General features: G+C 38.4%; 1 protein-coding gene across 1 annotated transcript; it reads left to right on the top strand.

The window, feature by feature from the left end:
- Positions 1–973: 973 nt before the first annotated feature.
- LOC102704014 (disease resistance protein RGA5-like) lies at positions 974–12,666 on the top strand. The gene is made up of 8 exons (XM_015842190.2): positions 974–1,845; positions 5,293–7,360; positions 7,440–7,640; positions 7,741–8,007; positions 8,088–8,285; positions 11,525–11,797; positions 11,914–12,111; positions 12,421–12,666. The coding sequence occupies exons 1-8, from the start codon at positions 974–976 to the stop codon at positions 12,664–12,666; spliced, it is 4,323 nt and encodes a 1,440-aa protein (XP_015697676.2).
- The last annotated feature ends 6,766 nt before the right edge of the window (positions 12,667–19,432 follow it).

Raw genomic sequence — 19,432 nt, 5'->3', positions numbered from 1 at the left:
ATTCTAACATAATCTCTAAAAGTCAGAAACTCTTCCATATAACACTTAACTTTTGAGAATCTAGCGTTGCAGAATCTAGAAAGTGAACTAGAAGCTACAAGCAGCTTTTCTAAATTCTAAAATATTGACTTTTTACCGGTTGCTTCTCACAAAAGCTCCCTAGAACAGGCCCATAGTTACGTTTCATAGGCAAAGTAGATTTGACAATCATTTGATTTGCTAAACAAATGGTATTTTAGAAAGAGATATGTGCATGTCATGAGTCATTGAAGTCCATCCGCCCACACCTCACCACAATAACAGCGTAGCATCCTCCTAACAAAATCAGAAAAAAAAATAAACGATCGGTTCCGTCGACTTCACTTATGAACCCAAGCTAAAAATATTCGTTGTGATCATGTCAAAAAAATTAACTACTCCAACCATCTTATATTGTCTGATTTATTATTATTAACTAAATTTATACATTATCTTCTAACATCGATATAAATTTAGATAATTTAGAAATTTTTACGTTTCAAAAATTTAATGAATCTAAGGTGGTGTTTGGGACAAGGGACTTATTTTTGTCACTTGTCCCATCTTATGTTTGGACGCTTATTATAAATAATAAATATAGACTATTAATAAAACTCATCCATAATCTTGGACTAATTCGCGAGACAAATTTATTGAGCCTAATTTAATCCATGATTAGCCTATGTGATGCTACAGTAAACATGCTCTAATTATGGATTAATTAGGCTTAAAAAATTCATCTCGCAAATTACCACTCATTTATAAAATTAGTTTTTTATTAGTCTATGTTTTAAACATCTGATATGACATGAGGCTAAATTTTTTAGCCCCATCTTAACAACACCTAAATAAGCAAGAGCAGGTTTAAGAGGCAAGCAGCTGTACATCATGTTCTTACGAAAACAAGCACACGGACAGAGAATTACCAGTGACAAACAAGAAAGCTAAGCTCAGGATGGAGACGGCGGCGGCGGCGGTGGTGAGCGCGTCCACGGGGGCGCTCAACACCCTCCTCCCCAAGCTTGCCGACCTGCTCCTCGTCGCCGGCGGCGGCGGCGGGCAGCAGCGCAGGCTGCGCAGCAGCAGGCGCGCCGTCAAGGACGGCATCGAGTACCTCGAGAGGGAGCTGACGAGCATGCGCGCCGCCCTGGAGAGGCTGTCGGAGGCGCCGCCCGAGCAGCTCGACGGACAGGTCAGGCTCTGGGCGAGGGACGTCAGAGACATGTCCTACGACGCCGAGGACGCCATCGACGCCTACGTCGCCCTACGTGAAGCCTCGCGACCACCGACAGCGTCGTGCTCCTGCGTCGGCGGCCTCACCCGTGGCCGCAGCCACCGCCGCGCCATCGCCGCCGAGATCGAGCGCATCAGGAAGGAGGTGGAGGAGGTGAGCCGGCGCCGGGCAAGGTACGAGATCGACCGCGTGGTCGTCGACGCCGCCGCCACCTCGGCCCAGCAGGTCGACCGCCGGCTGCCGGCGCTCTACGCTAACGCGGCCAGCCTCGTCGGTGTGGACGGTTCAGTGGAGCAGGTGATCAAACTTCTAGCCATGGAAGGGGAGGATGCACCGGCGAGGCGAAAGCTTAAGCTCGTGGCCATCGTTGGGCCGGGAGGAATCGGCAAGACGACGCTCGCGAATCTTGTTTATCAGAAGCTCCATGGGCAGTTCGAATGCCGAGCTTTCGTCTCGGTTTCCCTCAATCCAAACATCAAGGCTGTTCTCAGCAGCATACTTTGCCAAGTGAGCCATTTGAACCATGAAAATTTCAGTTCTTGGAGCGAGAAGGAAGTCATCGACAAAATCAGGGATGTCCTCCAGGATAACAGGTATATATAAATCATCACTTATTTGTGTGTCCTTAAACGTTAGGCAAGGCTACAAAGTTTTACTATATGAAACAAAGGTAGTATAGCCATAACCTAATCCTCTAGACACCAATTGCGAATGCTTATCCCTGATGTAGCATAATTACTCTCTCCTTCCTTAAATATTTGACACCGTTGATTTTTCGACACATGATTGATCGTTCATTTTGAATTGACACATATTTGACCGTTTGCTTTATTCAATTTTTTATAAAATATGTAAAGCTATATATATGCATAAAAGTATATTTAACAATAAATAAAATAATATAAAATAATTAATAATTATGTAATTTTTTGAATATGACGAATAGTCAAACGTGTATAAAAAGTCAACAACGTTAAATATTTAGCGACAGATGGTGTATAATGTACGTGGCTATTCGCAACACCAACCAGCTACTGTATGTCCTGATACTCCGTGAACTTGAAATTTTCCAAATTGCGCTATGCAGTATTTACATTCTAAAAATTGTATCATTTTAAACACTACTACTTTTCATTGGCTAGCTTAGCTATATTTTAGCTCTAAGACACACTCGTGAGACACACACACACACCCTCAATTAAAAACATGCGTAAGGCGTGCTTTAGTGAATCTGTATATATGCATATGGAGATATTCTATATTACACCTAGGTGTAGTATAGCTAAAACTTGCCTCTTGACCCTTCTCCGCTTTGTAAATTATTTGTGAGTTTTTTGGTCTAGATCAATACTTTATAAGTTATTTTTTACTAAAAGTACGTGTTAAGTACTTTTTATATTTATATACACACACGAAAATTAGATCCTTATATATATGTGTGTGTGTTTAGTAGTGCAAATAGAATTATCATAATATTCTTAATTTAGTCACTGATATGTACTCCCTCCGTTTTTTTGTTTGACACCGTTGACTTTTTGATTTACGTTTGACCATTCGTCTTATTCAAAAATTTTGTCCAAATATACAAAATTATAAATTATACTTAAAGTTACTTTAATAATAAATCAAATCATAACAAAATAGTCAATAATTATATAAATTTTTTAGATAAGACGAAGGGTCAAACGTAGATAAAAAAGTTAACGGCGTCAAATAAAAAAAACGGAGGGAGTAATAAGTTCAAATATGGTTCAAATTGTGCCCCATATCGCCACGTCGATAACATGTACTCGCCCCCAAAACTACCTTATGTTTGGGCCAAAGTAGAGATTTAATATTGTCTACTTTCATTTTATGTTCATTCTAGTTTGCATTCTTGAGAAATGGCTGCAGAGACTTAGGGCCTGTTTGGGAAAGTTTAAGATTCTAAGAAGCAGCCGGTGATTAGCCATCTTCTCAGAATCTGAAAAAGCTAGAAAATCCATCTTCTGGCTTTTAGTTTATTTTTTGGATTACAACTTCAGATTCTCAGAAGTTGAGTGTTGTTTGCGAGAGGTTCTGACTTCTGAAGATTCCGTGAGAAACTATCCACTAGAAGCTCTCCCAAACAGACTCTTAGCCTCCTATCTTTCCACTATGTTTATGCTTATTACCAATAATTTGAATTTAGAGTTGATTTAGATCATTTAAAGTAGTTTATTTTCCAACTAACAGTGATATGGAAGCCAATGTTCTCTTACCATTGGTTTCTGACGTGCCGCCTTTGGGCGGGGTCATGTTGTCTTGACCCCTTCCCAGAGAGAGCAAGCGGGTGTTAGGGCAGCCCGATGCCCTTAAGCATGCCGCACCTCTAGAACACGATGAAGGGCCCACCTAGGGAAAGCTACAAGGCATAGAAGCTCTTATCAATCATATTTAATGCTAGGCCTAGCAAGACCCAACAGTAGTGGATGTGATGAGAAAGACACATATTTTCCTTAGTAGGTGTGGAAAATATGGGCACCCCTGTTAAGATTTCATCAGTCCCATCAACATCGTCACCTGAGCTCATGGTGACTGAAGGATGATGTCAACTCAGGTTAGCAACCACCTGTTGTCTACCACCCTTACAAATTATTTGGGACCACCTGTCAAAGGTCCAACGGCACCGCAAGAGACTACCAATGTTGTCTTCAACCAAGTATGTGGCACCACTAGAGGCCAACATGCCCCGGCCTATGGGGTTCCCACCAGCCTCCAGCACCGCTAGTCCCATCTCACATCCCATTGGTAGGGAAGGGGAGTGTTCATTGAATGGCTCTCCCGGAAGACATAATGCAAAGTTAATGGGCTCATGTAGTAGCACATTTTCTAGCTAGCACTTGGCTATTGTGGTATCCTCTCTTGACACTATAAAAGGAGTACTAGACCTAGTGAACAAGAGATCGACTCTAGCAACTTGTATTCCTCTAAAGAAAAAAAAGGAACATCCATATAAGAGTAGGGTTTTATGCCTTCACGTGTATATATATACATATAATAGTTGGGGTAATTGCATTTTACCTGCTTTGAATTTCAATTGTGATTTTGTCTAATATGATTTTGCCCTCATTTTTTTACTTGAAGCCTGTGTTTGCCTAACCCTCATCCTAAGGTTGTTGTCATCATACAACCCCATATGACTTTGTAGGATCATAAATTTACTATCTAATTCTAAATCCAAATCTTTTCAATGCATTATTATAAAAACATATATTTGGTTTGTTTCTTGGATGTGATAATCAGTCCAATCAAAATGCCATATGACCAAGTCCTTGCTCCATTATTTTGTTCTCATTTTTTCCTCGGTTCCACGCCTACAAATTTTGTGTTTCCCATACACTGACTGATCATGGTTCATGAGTTGACAAGTATGTGTGACAAGTATGTGTCTGTGTGCGTCCTATTGTTCCCTCGACAGTCTGATTCCCCCCAACAAACTAGCATGTAGCCGTACCCTCTCAAAAAACGTCATATGACCTTTTCAATGGGTCAACTCATCTTAGGGTTGACAGTCTGATTTACTAATTAATGATAAAATAGATTAATTACCACTAGCCAGTAACTAAGTAACGATCGAGGTTAATATCTCGTCAAACCAATTTTGCTGATGGTCTCATCTATAATCTTAGGACATTCTTCTTTTCAGTAATCACCCAATCCACACTTGCCCATGAAACAAACACATACGAAAATGCGATGGACGTCCATGTTCATCCCTCCAACCAACAAGGACCATAAACAAGGTTTCTCATATAACTCTGATCATTACTTCATAAATGCTAAATTGTCCATGCATCCTGCATACTTATGCAATATTATTTTTGTTTTTTTACTGATAACAGTAGGTTTGTCATGTGCAACCATATTTAAAAAATCTAAAAAATCCCCAAGATTATCACTAGTATGCCATCATATATCACTAATGATACATACATACTGTACTCCTCTACAACTTCATTTATATTGTATGTATGTAACAATATTAATCCTTCTCCAACCAACATATTTTGAAATTGTAGGTACTTGATTGTTGTTGATGATATATGGGATAAACCATCATGGAAATATATAAGATGTGTTCTCATTGACAATAACCATGGAAGTAAAATAATCACAACTACTCGTAGCATTGATGTTGCTGAATTGTGTTGCAATTCTGACTATATTGATTGTAACACATATGAACTACAACCTCTTTCTATTGTTGACTCGCAAAAATTATTATATCGAAAAGTATTTCATGATGAAGAATGCCCTCCTCAGCTTAAGGACATATCAAAGAAAATTCTGAATCGATGTGGTGGCGTACCATTAGCTATAGTTACTATAGCTAGTTTATTTGCAAATAGGCAGACACAAAGAGAGGACCACTGGAATACCATATGCAATTCTTTTCATACAGGACTTGAAAGTAGTACTGATGTGAAGGACATGCGTTGGGTAATATCTCTTAGTTATTATAATCTGCCTTCTACTCTGAAGACTTGTTTTTTGTATCTAAGTATATTTCCTGAGGATTATAGCATTGAGAGAGATGACGTGATATGGAGATGGATAGCTGAAGGTTTCATCCAACCTAAACAATATAGAAGGCCATATGAACAAGGAGAGAGGTACTTTGATGAACTCATTAATAGAAATTTGATCCAACCAATATTTATTGATGAGCATGGTAAGGCACAAGCTTGTCGTGTGCATGATATCATACTGGAATTTATCATCTCCTTATCAAAAGAAGAAAATTTTGTTACAATTTTAAATGGTCAATATCCGTTGTCTTATCTACCAAAAAAGATCTATCGGTTATCCCTACAAAATAGCAAGGATGATATTACAATACCTCGTGCAATCGATGGTTTTTACAATGTGAGGTCACTTACTGCAATATCTTGGCAAAGTATTGATTTGAAGATGCCAATTTCCAGTTTTCAAGTTTTACGTGTCTTGGATTTAGGAGATTGCAATAGCCATAATGTTGCCGATGATATAGTTAATTTGATTCATCTAAGGTATCTAAGACTGTGTGGTGTACATTGTAATAAGCTTCCAAAAGAAATTGGGAACCTAAGATTTTTGCAAACATTGGATATAAAGCAAACCAGAATAAAAGAACTACCAGAAACAGTTGTCCATCTTACAGAGCTTATGTGTCTTCTTATTGACACAAAGACAAGGCTACCAAATGGGATTGGGAATATGCAATGTCTAGATCATCTGTCAGAGATTGATATCAGCATGTATCCAAGTCTTATGAAAGAACTGAGCAATCTACACAAACTAAGGGTTCTAGAACTTTCACCAAGTACATGGGAGAAGAGCAAAGAGACAACATTTCTTGATTGTTTAGGGTATATGAAGAAACTTGAGACTCTCAGTATTTTTGCTCCAGGTGTATCCCTGGATTTCATGTTCAATGTAGATTGGGCTCTTCATGAACTCCAAAAATTTACAGTTTCCGTTCACCGAAAAAGCAAAGATATATTTAACCTTGGCCCTTCTTCAGTGTGGGAAAAGTTTAGCCCACTCTCTCACCTACCGAGGTGGATCAATTTATCACTCAAGAAACTCTCATACCTATCGATCATTGTCAAGACACTGCGGCAAGAAGATCTTAAAGTTCTTGGGGACTTGCCTTCCCTTTATTCTCTAGATTTGCATGTGATAGATTCTCTAGAGGAAAGATTGGTGATAATTGGTCATAGTGGAGCTAATGATCAGGCAATTGCATTCAAATATCTAGCAAAATTCAAGTTTACAAGTCCTGCTATGGTTCTAGTTTTCAAACATGGAGCCATGCAGAGGCTTCAGTTGCTTTCCTTTCTATTTCAACTGAAGGCTACAAAAGCTTTTCATGGTGATTTTGATATGGGCTTGAAGAATCTCACCTCCCTTAAGGCTGTAAACTTTATGATTGATTGTCGTTATGCTAGGCTTTGGGAGGTGCAGGCTACAGAGGTTGCACTAAGGAATGAAATCAACTTGAATCTCAACTGCCCAACATTTGACTTGAGCAAACATTTTGAAAGATTGATGTATTGGGATGGAATGGAAGAGATCCCAGATCTAAAACTATTCAAAGAAGAAAATGTAAGATGTTCAAAAAATCCCTTAAACATATTTCCTTCTTGTTTACTATAGAGTTAAAAGTTGATTGATTTGTGGTTAGGTTGGGATTGTCAAGATTGGACCTTGGGGTGGAAATAGAGGGAGGTGTTATGACATTGAGGTGGCACCTCACCATCTAGAAAGCATTAGAATTTATAGTGACATGGCAATACATTCATTTGAATTTTCATATAATGACCGTAATGGAAAGAAACACGTAGCAGGTCCATGGGGTGGATATGGTGGTAGTAGCGTTAATGCGGTGAGCACGAATCTAATCAAGAATATTTTCTTTTACTAATTACCACTACATGTTTCCTATTCATATGTACTTGAAAAAGTGACTAATCTTGTTAATGCAGATTCAACTTGAACCTTCAGAAATTCTTGTGGAGGTTTCTGGAACATTTGGCCGATTTATTGGATTCCAAAATATCATAACATCTCTTACATTTGTGACTAATACTCGTAGCTATGGACCTTATGGACAAAGAAAAGGAACTCCATTTGACATACCAGTGCAGGGCAGTGGTTGCATTGTTGGATTCTTTGGACGTGCAGGGTGGTGTGTTGATGCAATTGGTATCTATGTGAACCCTGATCTCCAAACATATAAAGACGAGGGAAAAGTACGGATTTAAGCTAGGTTATTTAATTTTTATAAATTATCTCCTAACTATGTTTTTATTTAATTGTTGTTTGCACATAGGTTGTGCTTGCCAAGATTGGGCCATGTGGTGGGAATACAGGGAATGCTCATGACATCAAGGTGCCACCCTATCATTTGGAAAATTTGACAATTTGCAGTGACATTGTGATACACTCTCTCACATTTTCTTACAATGACCATGACGGAGAACATCACACGGTATGTCTGAAGGGCAGCCTTGTTGGGACTTGTCAGAAGGTATGTTTGTATTACAGAAAAAAAGGTAGTTCTCAAAAATATATCTAGATCTTATATGTGTTGCTCTGTTAATCCAACTCATGTATTCACTGTTTTGAAAATATCTAGATGATGAATTGTTGTGAGAAATAGGAATGAAGAAAAAAAAATTATATGGTGCGGTTGTCCAAACGAGAATTATAGATAATTTATCGTAGCAGGAAGCTTAATAATAAAGGGGCAGCTAGATTGGGACACAGTTTATGTGTTGTACAGCAGAGGTTACTGATATAGACCATTTCTATTGTATTAAACAAAATTTTGAGATGGTTATGTAATACCCCAGCATGTAACCCAAGTGACCCCCAAACTAATATAGTATATACTGGGGTAGTTTTATACCACTAACACCTAGAGTGGGTGACGGTTAACTTACAAGTCTTAGTGCTTCAACCATAGTATAGTATACTATGTTACCTCTTTTTAAAAAAGTGTTGTTAAAATAAAAAGGCAAAATTTGCTACAGGGCATAAAAAAAATGTAACCATTGAACACCGTAAAATCATGAATTTGCTGCAGGCCACCATAAAAATGTGGTAATTAGCTGGTAGACACTCCGGCCATTATTTTATTAATTTCGGAGTCAAAAAATTTAAAAATGACGAGATTGCCCTCGGTGGCCGGGTTGCCGCCGCCCTCGCCGTAGCTGGGTCGCCATCGCCGCTGCCTGCTCAGTCGCCCTGTAGGCTAGGTTTGGGTGTGGTGCGGCGCGGAGACCGACGAGATCTGGTTTGACCGGACCCAATCGGCATAACGGGTTGGCCACCGAGGGTAATCTCGTTATTTTTAGAATTTTTGACTCTGAAATTAATAAAATAATGGTCGGAGTGTCTACCAACTAATTACCATATTTTTCTGGTGCCTTGTAGCAAATTTGTGATCTTACGATGTTCACCGGCTAATTACACGTTTTTTCGATGCCCTGCAGCAAATTTTGTCAAATAAAAATAAGGTACTATATAAATGTTAGCCCACTCAATCTGTATAGTGGACTTACGCAGATTTTGTAGTCAGACCCTTTATAGGGAAGGGATATCATGAAAAATTCTAATTCTTATACATCGTATCTGGTATGTTGTGATATTTTGCTGCTATAAGCATAGGTATTGTAAAATAAGACATGGCATTTAGATACTTCTGTTTAAATCCAAACAAGTGCAATACAAATAGTTGGTGTTAATTTACATAAGTGGATTATGAGAGTGTGTTACTTGAATTATAGATTTAGCTACCCCTATAATATGGGGGTAAAAAAGACAAAAAAAAAGCTTAAGTGATTTGTTTTGAGCCCTCGTAGAAACTAGCAATATACTTGTGCTAACGCTATGACCTAATTAATAATATAAATAAGATATTATAAATTCTTTTAATGCAATCATATATAAGCTCAACATTTGAATTTGTTTGTCTATCAAACATTTATTAATTTGATTATTTAAACAAACTATGACAAAATAGTAACAAACTACCACTTAAAGGTGACTATTATAGTTTTGCATAATTAACTATAGATTGGACCACATTGTGAAAAAAATAAGAGTTTCGAAGTTTGAACAGTAATTGCATAACTTGTAAGGCCATGTTTATATGCTAATTTCAGAAACATTTCAACAACAAATTAATACATTAATTTTAGAATCACTATAATATCAAATTCACATATTGCAAGGTAAATAATTTATTCACATTATCTGGTATTAACGTAGAATTTAAACTTTATAAAAGCTAAATTTAATGGAAATCACTTTATGCAAGCATGAGTTGCATCACATACAACTTACCGTCCTACTATAATATTTGTTGATGTTGTATATATCAAAAGTACAAAATAACTATGCAACTCTCATATTTAAATTTATTATGAGTTTAAAACAAATTTCTTCATGTCCTCTTATATTACATGAAAAGATATTTAAATCAAATATTAAGTGATCATATAATTCATAGAAAATATTTATCGCACGAGTTCTATGTAGTTTAAAAAAATATATGATAGTTTTTAAGAAAGTAAAATTACTATTGATATTTTTCATTAGTTGTGTTTCCAGTTTATTATTATCATTGGGTGCACATATCTTTCCATGATTTAGAAAATATTCTACAGTGAAGCGTCATTTGACATATCAATAAATTTACTTATTTCACATAAAAATATTGTGCTAAAAATATTTCTAGATCATCAAATACTCATCTCTATTTTATCAGAGATTATATCTGATATTATTGTTTGTGATTTGACTATTTGGGCGTCCAGTAATAATGGTATAGAGCCTTGATCAATCTTATATTTAGCTCAATTGTCATATGGCGTTGACCACAAACTTCATTGTATTGGTATCATTATCGGTGTTCTAACTGTATGATTAATTGTGTATTTGCATATATTTATCATTAAAAATTTGTATATATATGTTTATACAAAGTCTAATATATAGAAAGTATTTCTGATTGGAAAGATATTTTCTAACATGGAGACTCTACGAAAAGTCTATGTAAAAGAGAGGTGGAGTCCGTCCGAGCCGTCCAATCTTACGAAGATGATTTTAGCCGTCGGGTTTGATGAATGATAAATGGAGTACGCATGATGAGTAAAATTAGTCTACGCATTATAGACTAGATAAAATGGATTCTTCAACCTCTTTCATGCTCTAAACTACCTACACAAGAACTCTTATTTATTCTACTTTCTTTGTTCTAAACTATAAGCATTTCTAGTATTTAATTCCTACTACATAATATAAGCATTTCTAATACTATTTTTTAGTACTTGCCCCCCAATCACTTATAATTGAAATTTCTTATCATCCGAGCCCTATCTACCCTCTCACGTTCATTCACTCCACCAAAGTCTTTTCTTTTTATTCTTTAACCTTAACCTGTGCTAAAAAATCTAAAAGTATTTATATTTCAGAATGGATGAAGTATTTGGCATATGCATGAAACTCATATCAGTTTATTGATAATAATATTCAACACATCATGTTAACATAATATTATATGTAGTTGTAACTATTTTTCATATAAAATAGCAATAATTCATTGATCATATCTCATCCATGTATCCAAAACTTATTCAGATTATATGAATATTCAATCTAAGCACACGGTGATAGTATTTTTTGTCATGAATCCATGTTATGAAGTAAAACACACCACTTTTTACCGAACCTCTTATTATAGTAATTTTCATTTTCTTGTAGATTCAGTTTGGCTCTTCAGAGTTCATTACTAGAGTTTCTGGAACAATTGGATCATATAATACACCATCTGATGTTGTAACATCTATTACGTTGGTTACTAATGTTGGCTGCTATGGACCTTTTGGTCAAGAAAATGGGATCCCTTTCAACTTTCCAGTCCAGGGCAATGGAAGAATTGTTGGCTTCTTTGGACATGCAGATCTTTATGTCGATGCAATAGGTGTCTATGTGAACCCTTGTGTGGGAACAATCAAAGAAGAAGAAGAAGAAAACGTAGCACTACTGATCTAGCTACTAGCAATTTGTTTATGTTCCTATATTTTGTTGAAGTTTATTACATTATATTGTTTTTTCTTTTTGTTCACTTTCCTTTGTTTATCTGTGCTTAGGATGGGATTACCAAGATTGGACCATTTGGCCGACGCGGAGGGAACCCTTTTGACATCAAGGTCACACCACACCAGTTGGAAAGCATAACCATTTGCAGTGAATTTGTAGTCAATTCACTTGAATTTTCATACAAAAGCCAAGACAGACAACAGCACATTGTAGGTCCATGGGGCAGTGGTGGTGGGAACAAGTATACAGTGAGTCAAAAACTACTCGTCCTGGTTGTAAATGAGTGACTACTGACTAGCTAGGATCCATAAGTCAAACAATTAGTTATTGGTGTCTCAAAAATATTTATATTCAACTCATAAAAGTGGTAGGTATTAAAATGTTCTATACACACACAACCTTCAGTTGTGGGAGCAAGCTTCTCAAAGATAATCAAGCATGTTTAGGGTGCATGCATTTTCTTCTTCTTTCATTAATAATATCTGTTGACGATTAATAATCTCCTTGTGCATACAGTTAGCTTGATAATATTTTTTTATCCTTCCTTTTTGTTGTAGATCCAGCTTGGTCCATTAGAATTTCTTGTGAAAGTTTTGGGAACATTTGGTCCATTTGGTGAATTCCCCAATGTCATAACCTCTCTTACCTTTGTCACCAATACTGATCATCACTATGGACCTTTTGGACAAGGAGGAGGTACTCCTTTCTACGGTCCAATGTCGGGCCATGGCAGCATTGTTGGCTTTTTCGGCCGCAAAGGGCCATGTATTGAAGCAATTGGTTTCTACTTACGCACATCATGACTCAGTTTGTTCCATATTATGCATCAAGGTTTGAACATATATGTATATTTTGTTTTTTTTTGTTTCTTTTTGCCTTTTGCTATGCTGTGAATATTCACATTGGTCCTCACTGGCAGCTGCAACCTCCATCTAGATAAAGATTGGTTTTGGCTGACACAGCATTGATGTGGGAATATGACCCCAGGCTGAAATAAGTCATATGTTTTTACATTAGTGAATGACTTTGAAAAATTATCAATTGCATAAAAAATATTTATATCCAATATAAAAAATATTAGAGCAATAAAACAATGTTTCGAATTTACTGAAATGGTCTCTTGTAGACAAACATGAGTTATTTCACTATTGGAAAATTCATTTAGGTTATAAATACTCTACGTACAACCATGATTTGTTCATTTATGATTTAACTAGAAAAAAATACCCGTCTGTTACAACGGGTAACAAATAAGCAATGGTGTTAGAAGGACAAAACACTTGAAACAAAAAAAAAATTATGTAGATTACTAAAATATATATATATATATATATATATATATTTTGTAACATACCCAAGCCCGTAAACCCGAGAACTAAATTTAACTTAAATGCATCATGTGGTTGGGAGTGATTTTTATTGTTTTTGGATCTTAATCATCTCATCATCGCATGCAATAATAGACCTAGAGTCACAAAAACAACTAATTTGGTATTTATGTGCCTCCAAAAAATTCTGCAAAAATTCTGAAAAATACCTTGATATGTCAGAAACCAACCCACAACTTTTCATAATTTTTAATTAAGGTTTGATAACTCTTTGATTTATTTTAATCTCTCCAAAAACCTGAAAAACTGTAAGTAGATTCAAACTTACTCTCTTTGAAAAATTTATTTAAAAACCTTTTTTAAAAGTTTTGTTTCAGCCAAAGTCTTCTACTAACTTTCTTCTAACACCAAGAGGAGTGGCACACGCTGGATCGCTATTTAACCATTTCTTCTCACCCTCCAAATATCCTTTACAGCCAACTCTACTTGACTTAGCCTCCAAGCCAGATTTCAAATTTCTTTCAATGACAAGTGGGCTCCACACCCCTAGGACCCACATGGCAGCATCCCACTCTCTCCTCACAGCCTCCACCGCCCCCCATGGCCAATGGAAGCCCAAAAAACCCCATCATAGCACCAGCCACCTTCTCTCCCTCTCTAAGTCTTTGTAAGCATTTCGTCGAACACCTGGCGGGCATCTTCCTTGGAGTGGACAAAACAACACCCCTAGCTTCCCACCATGCCATGCCGGGTCTTCTCCACGAAGTTAAGATGTTAGCCGACGCTGCTAGTGGGTCTAGACACCGTGTCTCCATACCCATCGTCCACCTCGCGCCATTCTCCCCAATCACCACCCGGGTACCACTCCATTGAAGGTAGACGAGGCCGTTCCGACCAAATCTCCGCACCCAGACCAAATCTCCTCCTCCACTACTCTTCCACGGCACGCTGCACACGTCCTGACGCACCCAGCTGCCCTGTTCCATCGTCGCACGGCTCGAGAACGCAGGGACAGAGCTTAGGCCATGGACCGAGCTCACGGGCACCTCGTCCAAACTCCACCTTTAAACCAGCCCTCGCGCCAGCAGGCTCTCCTACCTCGCCTCTTCACGTTCCAAGCGAACTCCGGGAAGGAAACCCCTTGGGATGGCCGGAACGCGAGCGCCCATGTCGGCGCCGGCGAGCCCACGTCGCCATTAATCTCTCCCTGGTGAGTCTCACGAGAAACCGTCCGCGTCATCCTTCTTAGCATCCCTCAGTGAACCCATTTTACCCTTGTGCTCAGACGAAACACCACCGAGCAACGCCGCCTCTCCGACGTCCTTCGCGTCGAGCACAACACCGTCGTCGTTGCCCTCACCATTGTTGATGCTTTTCCTCCCGGCCGGCCGTGTTGTAAGTTCCCTGAAACCTCTAGGTACTCATTTCATGCCTCATTCTAGCCGGATCAATCAAGAATAGCAACATGCACCGTCGCCCAACCGAAGACCACTGCTCGCCGTCGTCGTCGGTGCTGCACAGGCCACCGTCGTCGTCGCCACGACCACCATTAGATTCGCCTTGACCTCCTCTCCATTTTCTTTGTTGATCACGACTCCATCCGAGCTTCGGTTCGCTGCCGGTGACCCCTAGATCGAGCCAGGCATGGCTGCCCCTCCTGTGAGCCCGACCAGGGACCTCCTTCAAAGAATTGGACTAAAGCTAGGGTCCTATCCGAAAACTGACTAGACACATATTACTGTAGCAAGGGAGTGCGGGTTGATTTCCTATCTTCCGAGGGCCTTTCTGCAAAACGCCCCTCACTTCCGAAAACGCCATTCACTCACATGTGGGCCCGGCTGAAATTAAATTTTGAAAACTGATTTCTATTTTTTTAGCCGAGAATGAGCAGAACTTCAAAATTTTGTAGAAAATTCATTTTAACTCCGAAAATTGTGAAACCAGTTTTTTTAGATCCGTGGAACTATGAACTATTTTAGAAAAATATAAAACTGGTATTTTTGTACAAACTTTTCCTTTATTTTTGTTTTACCCTAAATGTCTCCTAGAGCTTGTTAAATCCATAACAAATTGAAAATAGCTCTAAAAATTGTGAAACCACTTTTGTTAATTTTATAAAATCATGCTCTGTAACTTTGTAAAAGTAATTTTCTTCACTTCTGTACAAAAATGTTGCTTAATAAAACTTAGCCCTTTTAAACCTTTTTAATTATTAAATGCATATCTCTGTAAAACAAAATGATAAAATAAAAATTCCTTCACTAGAGGCCACCTGAGACCAGCACACACTCACTGCATAAGTCTCATGCATTTTCATGCATTTTTGGTTTTTATGCATTTTTGTATTTATCGTATACGCGTATTTTGAATAGAGGAAGAATACGTCGAAGAAGAGGGTGAGTTTGTTGAAGACCAGGCTCAGGTGTTTGCGGACGAAGGCAAGTCGGCCTCTCCTTTGACCACTTTGATTCTATGTTTTATTGGGCTAAATGATTCTATTGCAAACATGCATACGTTAGCTAGTATTAATTTTAGTAAAAGAAATTATATAAATGTGGGAATAGTAGATATTACCTAATTGCTGCATAACCCACCTTGAAATATTGAATCCTTGCTGGTTGTAACCATAGGGTGCTCTTGGATACAATTATTGTGTTATTTGGGATTATGCTATGCTTATATTGCCGCTATATGCTTATATATTCGGTTACCGCCTTACAAATTACTCATTTTGATAAATGTTATATGTGAAAATGGTTATTTTGATGTTGCTGGACAAAATTTTAAATGTGTGAGTATTGTGAACAGAAAATAGAGAAAACTTGTTTTTAGACTTGGGCGACGAGTGATGTACATATGGTGGTAGATGTGCACCGATAGGAGGAGCGTTCGCCCGGGTCGATTAAGGACCTCACTCTATGTCACCAACTAATGAAAACAGTACAAACCACATGTGCTAAGTATGGGCTGGCCTTAACCTATTAAGTTGTTTAGAGTTTAGCCTTGCATCTTGATAGGCCGAAGAGTATGGGTTACCGGGTTTTGGTAACTTATCGGAACTTCCTATGGTTTGTGATTTGTTGAAATTGATTAATGACATGTAGTACGTGATGATTTGAGCGGGCAGTCTGTCAAATACAACGGTGCCGTGCCTCGTGAGGGATTCCGGGTAGGGTTCCTTACGGCGCTAGGTTAAAGCGTGGGCCCGCTGCCTAGTGGCGCTACTTTGCTAGTAGCATGGGTAAAACACACATCGTGCTGGTGCAAGGGTAGACAATAAACAATGTAACGGTTTCGTTATGACCTCTAGGTCACACTCAATGTATAGAGTGTGGTGATACCGACGGGTATCGGATAAACTAGAGCGATCCATATCATGTGGGCTTAAAAGTTGTACAAACTTTGCAGAGTCTAAAACTAATCGATTAGCCGTGCTCACGGTCATGAGCGGCATGGTGAAGTGTCATGAGTATAGTTTGTAATTTTGATAAACACTTGTGAACTTGGAAAATGGTTGGAATGTTTTGTTGGTGAACTTGGGTAAAGTTCGGTAAATGGTGATGATATGATGGTAAGTGGTAATGATCTACCTTGAGGGGTAGATGTGTGTTATTTATTTATTTACATAACAAGCTTTACTTACTCTATACTATTGTTATAAAATTTCCGTTGCGAAACATGTTGTGAACAAAAATTGGCATTTATGCAAAAATTTACCTATACACAGCTTATCCTTGAATATGGACAACATGTAGCATGCTAGGGTTGTCACCGACTTGCCAGTACATTAATTTGATTAATGTCCTGATTTCTTGCTTTCTTTTACTTGTTTTTGGCTCAGACCCTGCTGTAGGTAATGACAGTTTGGATGAGGAGTTTGATGCAACTTGTGATTTCCAGGATGTTTCTAACTAGAGATTTACCCTAGCCGGTTTGCCTATGGGCTTTTGGGTAGCACGCTTACCGCATGAACCAATATATATGGCTTGTCGCCAAGTACTACTTAGAACTTATTAAGACTATTTATGCTTTATGCTTAGAACCACTTATGATTCGGATATCATGCTTGAGATGATTTATGTGAGACTATGTTGCATTCCTGAGCGACTCCTCCCACATGAGGATGGGTTTGAAATGGTTGAGATAACCGAGCAATATGCCTTTGTTGAGATCGAGTCTCTGGGGTACGCTTCCGGTTGCCACCATCGAGTGGTTGACCGGCGTATGACGTAGATGACTGGCGTGTCTATTCCAATGGTTATGTCTTCTATTTCATATCCAATGGCTTAGAGCCTTTGTAGTGCCCTCTTCAAGACATGTCGGGGTCTGCGATGAGGTTGGATGGTTACTGTAACAATTTGGGTTTTATCTGAGACCCCATCCATCCAGATATTTCGCGCTGACATGTCTCAGAGCATTGCACCACCTAGGCTTTGGGACGTCCTCACATATATATTTCTAAGAACAATTCCAACGATTCGGGCCGAGTAAGGCACATATAGAAATTGGATTGTCCATATACTTTGTATCCTAGGTTGGATCTTATACTACACCGTCCCAAAAAAGTCCAAAAAAAGAAGATTTCTGAGATTCCTAGGTTGAGCATTTGACCATCCGTCTTATTTGAAAATTTTATTAAAAAGCTAAAAAAATTAGTCACTCGTAAGGTATTATTCATGTTTTATCATGTAATAACAATAAAAATATTAATCTTAAAACAATTCCAAATAATACGAAGAGTCAAAAATTCTATCAAAATCTTAGAAATTCGTTTATTTTGGGACGGAGGTTGTAGTTTGGGCCTAATATTCATGTACGCTTAGTTATGTGCATCAAGTGTATATACGTGTGTTTCCCTATGAAAGTATTTCAAACTTTTTAAGTAGTAGAGATTAGATTTATGCATGTGCGCAAATCAGATGTGGTTTGATGTTTGGGTACTTGATGTGTTCGGATTAGGACGTGGACATGGACGGGTCATTGTGGTGTTTGGATTGGGTTGGATGCCACTGATCTTGACACAGAAAAAGCCTCCTTTCGATCAATCGGAAGAAGCAGAGATTTTCGGCGGTGGGTAATAGCACATGAAAAACACCCTTTTGGGGCTTTGTTAGCTCGTCTAGGCCTGGTTCGCTAACCAGTTAACTTGTCCAGATTCTCTTGTTTTCCACATACACGCTTCCCAAATTACTAAACGGCATATTTTTTGCGAAAATTTTCTATAGAAAAGTTGTTTTAAAAATCATAATAATCTATTTTATATTTTTATAATTAATAATTAATTAATCATGTATTAATCTATTACTACATTTTCTGCGCGGGTAACTTACCTACGAAAGTTGCAAAGCTGGCTGCAGCAATCTGCAAAATTAAAGTTTTTTTTTTCCGATCTGTTTGTACAATCTACGTATCTCTAGTTTATGGGTTGATATATATAGTTTATGTTGACATATATACATATTGATACTCCTTTTGACCATCATAGATCCAGATGACGAATCATTATTCGTTTTTATAGGATTATAGATATAAAATAATAGAGATGAAGATAGAGATAGAGACATAGTAGAGGAGATTTTGACGTGGAAGAATAAGCGTGAAGCAAGAAAGGAGAAATTGCTGTGTTGAGATGGGCTTGATTCATGGCCCATCTAATTTCGGCCTGTGCTGACTTGGGCTTCTACGAGGGGGCCGTAAAACTAAGGCTACATCTCGAGATCACCGAGCCAGTCGCGTTGCGCCATTGGCCATGGGTCACGAAAGCGGAATCACGCGGGGAGAGCGCGGGCAACGTGGTTCAGCTCTCCAATGGCTAGGACATGGACTCCACACATGGCCAACCCTTGTCCCTACATAAGTGGGGGGATGTGAGTGCTGCTAGCATTAGTTCCCGTGGACCACTTTTATCCGGGATAGATGCTTCCTGTGACGGTGTCATTTTTTGACCACATCCACAATATTTGACCAATTATAATGGGTGAAAAAAAGCCATACTGATCAGCCCGTTTGGCTTGTTGATAAGTAACCAGCTAGACTTAAGTCTGCGATCGTCGCATACAAGGGGATAGGTTATGACGTCAACCAGATGAGATGGTGTACATGAGGCAAGCCACTAATAGTAGAGTCTCACCAAACTCTAGACAAGCAAACACGTGCACAAAATGTAGTTGCCACACAGGCTAGACCAAACGACATGGTGCTGACATAGCCACATAGGCACCACACGGGAGATCATATCAGC

This window comes from Oryza brachyantha, chromosome 11 (genome assembly GCF_000231095.2).
Source record: "Oryza brachyantha chromosome 11, ObraRS2, whole genome shotgun sequence".
Classification (NCBI taxonomy): Eukaryota; Viridiplantae; Streptophyta; class Magnoliopsida; order Poales; family Poaceae; genus Oryza; species Oryza brachyantha.
Note: the sequence above shows the minus strand (reverse complement) of the source record. Positions and strands in the feature narration are given on the sequence as shown.